The 9,089-nt window shown below is 37.5% G+C and overlaps 1 protein-coding gene across 1 annotated transcript; it reads left to right on the forward strand.

Annotated features, from left to right (window-relative positions):
- The first annotated feature begins 406 nt into the window (after positions 1-406).
- LOC145766979 (uncharacterized) lies at positions 407-8,514 on the forward strand. Its single transcript, XM_082578701.1, has 2 exons — positions 407-791; positions 6,206-8,514. The coding sequence occupies exons 1-2, from the start codon at positions 471-473 to the stop codon at positions 6,914-6,916; spliced, it is 1,032 nt and encodes a 343-aa protein (XP_082434827.1). The 5' UTR covers positions 407-470; the 3' UTR covers positions 6,917-8,514.
- Positions 8,515-9,089: the final 575 nt, after the last annotated feature.

Consider the following 9,089-nt stretch of genomic DNA (forward strand, 5'->3'; position numbering starts at 1 on the left):
CCTTAGTCAGAAAACTGTCAATTTTACGCCGTTTACGCGAATGCACAAACTACCTTTGTTCAAAAAGTTGTCTCAAACATCTTGATGATCTTGTATCAAACTGGCAAGTCGAATCGTGCTTTTTTTAGCTTTGAGCACTTTAACGTCTGCAGACGTGATGGCGACATCTGCAGACGTAAAAAATAACTGGTTTGCTGTTTCATTCTGTACAAACGTGGTCAAACGGATTCCATATTACGCAACGTCTCAAACAACTTGATGCGACAAACAAAAAGCCCTGTAGGGAATTCCCCCAAAAAAATTAAAAAGTGGTTTTCCCTCATGGTTTTGAACCACTGTATAAAGTCTGCTTCGATATTTAAGAATGAAGCAGACATTCATTGAAAGCTTCTTGACCAGACTCCAGACAGGCGACATTCGAATTTTAGTTCAGCACAACAAGATATTGCGCTTTTTGCAAACAGCCAATAATGAATATCGTATTCAGCTGCATTGCCGGTTTGTGTTTTCTTTTTGGGTGCAACTCGGTGGAAGGTGACGCCTCCTCAAGATCGGGAATAAACGAAACGTTGGTGTTGAAACAGCCAGGTCCTTCTGATGAAGAGGAGCCACTGATGAGAATAAACGAAACGTTGATGTTGAAACAGCCAGGTCCTTCTAATGAAGAGAAGCCACCGAAGAGAAGCCAGCAACCTAAACAAAGGCGAACTAATAATCGGAGCAAGCAGAGAGGTTGGGACCAGGACCGACTTATCAAACTCGTGAAAGGTATTCTCAAGAACGACAACCAGGTAAGATGTTGTAGCTAATATTATATAACAAAATTAAAAACGAAGCGTCGAAAAGGTTCAGAAGCAGCAAATTACGTCATTTTTACATTGATTCAACGTTTGCAGATGTTGAATCAATGTGAAAATGATAGATTTTGCTGTCTGGGGTGGTGATACTTGAAGAAACCTTTGTTCTTTCAAAATGAATGTTTTTGACAGCGTTTGTTACGTGGTAAGTAACGCCGCGAGCACTTGTGCACTTTATTCTGGATATCTTGTTCACAACAGCTGAGCACAAAAAGCGTCCTGTTGAAAATTTAAAGCCTTAATGGCTGGTCTCGGCTTTTCGCGGTGGAATGTCAACAATTGTTTCAAGTGGTTGTTAAGCCTCGCGTAGAGTGACGTAGTGGTTAAATTCGTTTGTTGACCTTTGCTGTTTGCGATGACGTCATTTCGTAGGACTTTACAATGGCTTTACTCAGGTTCCATACTTTTTAACCTGTCTGTGTTATTTAAGTCTTTTATTGCCTTTGATGCCATTCCGCTGCCTATCTTCAACAGCTCATTCAATTGATTTCTGCCCATTTTGCTCTTCTTGATGAGCTAAATCAAACGCATCCAAGACCTGTGTTCGTCACGTTCAGGGACAGATTGGCAAATTGAATCGGTCCCGGAATTTGAAAAAACAATCCACTTTATCAAACCAAATTTTGTAGACATTACATTCGACACATAGAAGAAGAAAAAGAAGCGAGTTTACCATATCTTCGCTTTATCACTTCGTTGGTGAAAGTTTGACCTTCAATCAGCAAACACTTGATTGGCCAAAGACCAAGGTCGTTGATGGTTGCCAAAGCCAAATTCGTACATTTCAGTGCATAATGAAATACAGTAATTGGCCTATATTGAAAAATTTAACTGGCCCACCAGGAAACTTCCCAAATTCCTGGTGAGCTAATTCGCTCCTGTCCCCACTGACCATCAATGCTCTTGATAACTCGTCACGACCGATTATTAGGCCTATTATTATTTTATTTAGTTATTTTGAACAGTTGTTTTTGAGATTTATCTCACATTTAATCACTTTTAAATTTCTCGGTGTGTAGCGACAACTCTAAAATGTTAGTTACCACTTTGCAAATGATTTCGGTTTCAGACACGCCTTAACATTTACGTTTTCTTGCTGCCATCCTATTCAACCATCCATCCCTGCCAGGCTACAATGTGTGGAAGTGTGGATTAGCTAGGCTTAGGGGAAGGTGGGGCAAGATGGGACGTGGGGCAGGACGGGACACCGTGGATATTTTTAAAAGTATTAGCTTTAGCGTCCTCTACCCATTTAGATGTTAAAGGACACCATGATTCTCGATGACTTGCAAAAAAAAGAGATGTTCAGAGAAAAAACGTGGTCGTGGCAACAAGATAACTGATTAAAGGCTAGTTGCTATAAGAAATCTTATCAAAACTTTTCACATTTTAGCATGATTTCAGAAAAATTTGGAAGATGATACGTGGTCTGGAGATACAGTAATAAAAGTGCTTTTTGGGGTATCTGACTTTTTAGATATGAGTTGCATATATAATAAACAAACAGAAAATTTCAAAATGTCAGTCATTGGGGCAAAACGGGACAGAGCTGCTTGGGGCAGGATGGGACATCTGTTCTGCTTATAATGGGCATGGCAATTTTGTATGTGATTTTTATGGAAAAAAGTAGTCTGTCATTTTGCCCTGATGTAATTACGTGTTCTGTAAATGCAAGTCATTTTTGAAATTACAAGGTATTACCAGTAGATTTGTGGTTTTACAGGTGATTCCTCATATGAACAATACGCGTCCCGTCCTGCCCCAGGTGTGGGGCAAGATGGGACAGATTAATTTTTTTTGTTTTTGTTAATTATAAGGTCATGCGATACTAACTGAGTCTTTGTATCTTGCTGGTTGGTAGTAGTGTGCAATAGAAATAACATGATACCAAAGTTACCGATATTGATAAAAAGGAATTCTGCAAAACATCGATTAAAGTTAAGTGTCCCGTCCTGCCCCACCTTCCCCTATGGTGTCTATAATCAGGGAGTAGCCTAGTGAATGAATACAATTCATTTTTTTTCGAGATGTCAACCAACATGGTTTATGATACGAATACATTGATGGCTTGCAGTAATTTAATCAAATCACCGGACTACGTCTAATTTAAAGCATTAACACTTACTTCAAAGCCAGTGACTTCAAGATGTAGCCACGGAGAAGGGCTAAAAACAACTTTATCTTGCCCCCCAAAATCATGTTTTAATACTATTACAACATTTTAAAACCGTAACTCATGTTGGACGACGTTTCCCCCAAAAAGTTCTTTTGCCTTCCCAATTTTCTTTCTGGCTTTATCACTGAGGGATATTAAAGGAAAAACCTGACTTGGCGATTGCACACGTTCTTTGTGTTTAACATGCCACCATAAAACAATTTTCAATAGCATTCCGCGCCCGCGTTTGTCAGAGCTTTCAAAACGAGAATGGGCGTGAGCAGCGAAGCGTGCGACTGTACAGTCTACGTCACGAAAGGCGAGCAATCAGTTGATCGCGCAATAGTTGTTACTGCGGCGATTTAACTGTAGGCTATGTATGTATGTAGGGGAAGGTCGGGACCCATGATCATGGTGGGAGCCATAATCCACCCCCGTTTTTTTTAATATAAAGTACTCTTTTTGCATTTTTTGACGTCATTATATTTTTTATGCTTGGATAACTTTCTCACAATCCTTTGGTCAAAATTGTACTAAAAATGAAGGTGCAAAGAGGATTTATAGGTTTTGGGCATAGACACCTTAAATAGAAGGACTCGTAACTCGCAATCTCGGGTTTTTAAACTTGGGTGTTAAATCCAAACTTGGGTCCATCTAAAATGTGGTATAAATTATTCATAAAACTTTGCTTTTGATGTCTTTCACAGGGTTTTGGGGGACAAGGATTCCATTTTTTACACTTGTTTTGTTCTAAAATATCAATGAAAGGTCTTTTGAAGCTTATTAGTTGCAAAAATATTACAATTTTGGCAAAAATGGGTGTTTTTTTTTACTTAAGTCAATGGAACAAGAATTAAATTAAATTAAATTTTACACACCTTTTCACTATCTTATATGATGAACACCTGCAAAATTTGAGTAAAATTTATTGAGAAACACGAGAGTTATAAAGCATTTAGTTTGGGGGGGTCTGTCGAGGGGGCACAATTTTTTTTACTTTTGGCCATGTTTGAGATCCTGAAATTTTTCTCAGTTCATAGAGAATCCTGTAAACAACATTTCTACTAAATGTCAGCCAAAACCAATCAAAAATAGGGTCTTGGCAAAGTTGAGTTTGGAAAATTTTAACCGAGAGCTGGAAACGGCCACATTTGGATGTCTATGACCTTTGACCTTTTAGAGTGACAATGTGAACGATGTTATTTTTCAATATTTGGCAGAAGTACTATCACCTGTAAAAAAATTAGGTTTTTACCTTATTTACTTAAGCAGTAATAGGACCTCAAACATGGCCAAAAGTAAAAAAAATTGTGCCCCCTCGGCAGACCCCCCCAAACTAAATGCATTATAACTCTCGTGTTTCTCAATAAATTTCACTCAAATTTTGCAGGTGTTCATCATATAAGATAGTGAATAGGTGTGTAAAATTTAATTTAATTTAATTCTTGTTCCATTGACTTAAGTAAAAAAAACACCCATTTTTGCCAAAATTGTGATATTTTTGCAACAAATAAGCTTCAGAAGACCTTTCATTGACATTTTAGAGAAAAACAAGTGTGAAAAATGGAATCCTTGCCCCTCAAAACCCTATAACAGACACCGAAAACAAAGTTTTATGAATAATTTGTACCACATTTTGGATACACCCAAGTTTGGATTTAACACCCAAGTTCCAAATACCGAGAATAGCAGATACTAGTCCTTCTATTTAAGGTGTCCATGGTTTTGGGTTAAAAAAGTAGCTTAAATGTTTTTGTCTGAATGTGTTTTAAAATAACTCATTTGTTATGCAAGAAATGTTCATGAACTTTTTTGTAGTAGTAGGTAATGTATTTATGATGAGATTAAGCTGAAAGTTTTTTAGATAGCAATGTTAGTTTTTTTTCAGTTGTTGTTTCATTTCTGAACGATCAGGTAGGGAGCCTTGAGTCACCTTGTGTTGGGACCTACAAGCCATGACAAGTGCCTGTGATAGTAGATGTTAAAGTGTCATATGACATCATTTTTTTTGTTTTCACACCTTTCCATTAGGATATATCACAATTCTGACTTTTGTTTCATTTGCAACTATTAATTATGCTATTTCACATGAAAATTCTGACAACTCATCCCAAGGAATCACTTGAAAATTCTCCATCGCTAATTTCAAAATTTAAAGCTTGGAAGCTGGCTTGAAGATTGATTTCACACATAAATAATACAACTATGTTTTAGAATTGTATTTTTGATATGGCGAAGTGATTTCTTTGCTAAAATACTACATTTTTTGGCTTACCGCAATTGTGGTTTATCGCTCCCCACATGTGGGGTGCGATAAGCCGCTTGGCGCGTGTTTATGTTTTTGAGCGTAAATTGAACATTCGCTGAAATAATAACTTGTGCTTTTGCTGTAGAGTAGGTAGCACTACAAGGCATTGCAAAACCAATTTTTAGAGAAAAATATTGAGAAACGTAGAAGATATGCATCAAAAAGAAAAAAGTGGCTCGCAGGTCCCGACCTTCCCCTACATCAAAACAGCAGATTTCAACATCAAAACATCATACAGTTTGCTCAAAACATCAGATCTGATGTTGAAACATCAGAAGTGGTAACGTGGCTTTTGTTATTGCTGTCGATAGTGACGTATTCTCGAGCAGTGTTTGCACGTTTTGGTCATTTTAAAAAAAATAAAAAATAAATGAAACATTGGACTTTCGGCCTTGCCAGTGCCATTGAAAACAAATTTTTTTGGGTAATTCTTTTTGAAATATGTTCAGTTTACGCATTTTAATGCTTAATTCCCGTTTGAAAATTTCATTTAGTATGCCTTTAAGTTCTTTAACTACGTTTGGTGTAAGCTGTGTGGACAGACCATTGCAACGTTTGTTTGTTTGTTTGTTTATCTTTATCCTGCATTGCGGGAAAGCGGACTTGAGCGCTATGCATCGGTGTACGCCTTCCGACGTACACCTGACCCACGCTGCAGCCGACAGCAATGTCTGTTTCCGGTTGTCTACTTTACTTATGACTTAAATTTGGTACTACCCATTACTCGAAATCGATCACTAGGTAGAGTAATCAGTTACAACCTGCTTGCAACAAACAGTAGGCTATGTATTTGAGTATTTCTTTTGATATTTCGTCGATCCCTCTGTCAAGGTCTTGGAAAAGTTAATTGTCATCAATTGAATTTGCAATTTCTTATTTTTTTAGGATCGGAAAAGCCGCCGATTATTGTGCAACAAAGACCAATATTATGACCCTGATACTGAAAACTGCGAAAACTGCGGCACCTTGTGTCAAAGTTACAATCCGAAAATGTGTCAAGTGTACTGCCAGGGGAATTCTCTTGCCCTGAAATACAAACTTCCCCAACTGGACAAGAATTTGGCAAGTTTGGACAAAGCCAATCAAGCCCAAGCTGGGCGAATCACATCGATTGAAACGAGAGTGGAATCAATAGAAGATGAGTTTGAAAATCTAGCTGAAAAAAAAACTTTGTCTGCCGAAGCCGAACAAAGCCATGTATATGATTCTCAAACAATGGATAAGGAAATCGGCAATGAGACGACTTCCAATGCATTGAGCGTGGTGGCCATTATAATTTCTGTCGCATTCTCTTTTTATGTCGTAATCCCCAAGTGTTACAAAAAATACAAAAATAATGCATCCACTTCCAATAATAAAGTTGGATATGAGAAAGGAGGGATGGAGTCTGACCTGGGGATCAATGATTCGGAGACAGATGTTTCCAAAAAGTTGATCGAAGACAGTGACAATCGTGCTGACGTTGAATTGGGGAAGGGCTTTTGTCAGGCCGAATTTGCCGATCGACAGTTTTCCCCCAACAACATTCCACCGAGCGAAGACCGTGCAGATGAAAGATATACTACGCCATTCCAACCCGAGCAACCCAACAATTAAAGCCTGACACAACAATCCGGCACGCTTGCGCAACGAGTGGGATAATTTTGTATTTTCTTACGTGTTTTCTAAGATGATCATTATTTTTTGTGTTTTTAACATTATTGTCGCTTTATTACGTATTAACAAGCGTATATGACGTAGCCGATCCCTAAGTAGACAGCTGTTTTTTCCTTTGTATATTTCGAATAATTGAGTAGGTGCTAGGTAGGCTACCGATATTGCATTGACAAAATGGCTGCAGCATTGTTGCTACTTTAGTGTTGGGAAAAGCAATATCAAAACACAATCCTTATACTGAGTGGCTTTTTCTGACGTTTTGTTTGAGAAGCAATCTGATGAGGCTCATTTAAATCATAACATAAAAAACATTTAAAAAAAAAAAAAAACTTTTGTAAGACGAATGAATCATCAGACCAATCAGGAGTTACAAGGAAAACAGAGAAAACGTTTCTAACATAAAGTAAATTACGTCAGCGTTTCGTCGTCCACAGCTTGGGGTAGGTTAAGGCAGTGATAGTCATTTCAATGACATGTGTTCGATTCCCACCAAAACTACAACTCTTTATTTTTCTGTAATTACCAAACAAAGTTAAAGTATAAATCAACTCTCTGGTTGAAATCTAGAAGGGTCACAATTGGACGGTAGTCACTACATGTTCTGATTGGTTTGCGGTGTCATCAGGTCTTACAGGGAATTGTCATCTTTAATGACTGTACCCTCCAGCTCACCCGAGTTTCTCTGCCACACTTAAGCCGAGCCGACAGCAACAGCTTTCTCTTGTGTCATTTTATCAACAGCTGGATAAAAGCAAATTTCCATTAATGCGAAAATTCGAAAAGAAAATGTTGAGCTTGTTCGGCTCAGCACATTTGTGGGAGCAGACGTTCAGTTCAGTTCAGTTTATTTTTTGTTTTGTTGGCGAAAAAGAAAGACACAAAAAGCAAAAACACAATAAACACAAATAATTCGCACAACAAGGATGGCAGCGAAAGACCAAAAGGTCACCAAAGTCAGCTGCCACCCAAACATTTAAACAAAAGACCCAAAATTAAGAACATTAACACATACGGTATATAATCTATATAGCACAATACCAGCACTTTAATTTGTAAAAATTAACAATGGAATTAACAATACATTAACAATGGAATAACACAGGGCAACATAAAAAAAAACATTGTGTAGAGAAATAAGCGGATGATACGTTTCAGGAGTGATCATTGTACAAATTCTTTAATTAACATTTATATTTAAATTTAAAAACATTGTAAGACTTTTCTTTTATTTCTTTTGGTACTTGATTCCATAGTTTCACTCAATTAAAACATAGCATCTTCTTACCAGAGTTTGACGTTGTAGAAGGCAAATATAAATCATTTTTTTGGTTCTGACGGGTATTATGATGGTGAATTTCATTTACAAAAATAAAGCAGCCAGCAAAGGCCCGGGGCAGCATTTTGTGCACATATTTGTACATAAATTTTGCAGTTTCTAGTTTAATAATATCGTCAATTCTGAGCACATTAAATTGGTGATAAAGAACAGTTGTATTTGTTGACCTCGGCAAAAATAAGCAGGATCGAATGAACTTGTTTTGTAACACTTGTAGTGGAGCAAGCAATGTAGAGTTTGCTCTTCCCCAATTTATAATCGAGTATTGGATCTTGGATTGAAACAAAGCATAATATAAAGCCCGTAATACTGTTAAAGGGGCAATGTATCTCAGCTTAAATGCTATGCCGCTTTGCAAGCTGCTTTCTAAGATTAATAACATGGTGGCCTATATAAGAGGTCTTGACAACGCTCATGCTGCTGTCTGGACTGGAGGCTGATTGTCAGGATTTTGCTGTCTGGCGTTTATCTCGGATAATTTGATATCTTGAAGCAAAATCAAGCAGCACTGAGTTGCACACAAGCTGAAGTGTAATGTGGCCTTTCTACTAAGCTTTCTTGTACATAAAGCACACTTCATCAGGCAAACGAACGCATCTCATAACTGAATGATTTTACAATAATTATCAGTTGAGAACCAGCCAAAAATAAATGCTGTTGACTGCGGTAGCACACAAACATCAATATTCATTAACAAGGCACAATTATCATCAACATAACGTTATTGTTGGATCTAATCTACCTTGCTTGAAAATCAACGAAGGTGTGAAGTTTACC

This window comes from Aplidium turbinatum, chromosome 3 (genome assembly GCF_918807975.1).
Source record: "Aplidium turbinatum chromosome 3, kaAplTurb1.1, whole genome shotgun sequence".
In the NCBI taxonomy this organism is placed as follows: domain Eukaryota; kingdom Metazoa; phylum Chordata; class Ascidiacea; order Aplousobranchia; family Polyclinidae; genus Aplidium; species Aplidium turbinatum.

Coding starts and splice junctions, on each gene's coding strand:
- LOC145766979 (XM_082578701.1), top strand. CDS start 471: ATGAATATCGTATTCAGCTGCATTGCCGGTTTGTGTTTTCTTTTTGGG. Junction 792..6,205: donor TTCTCAAGAACGACAACCAG/GTAAGATGTTGT, acceptor TTATTTTTTTAG/GATCGGAAAAGCCGCCGATT.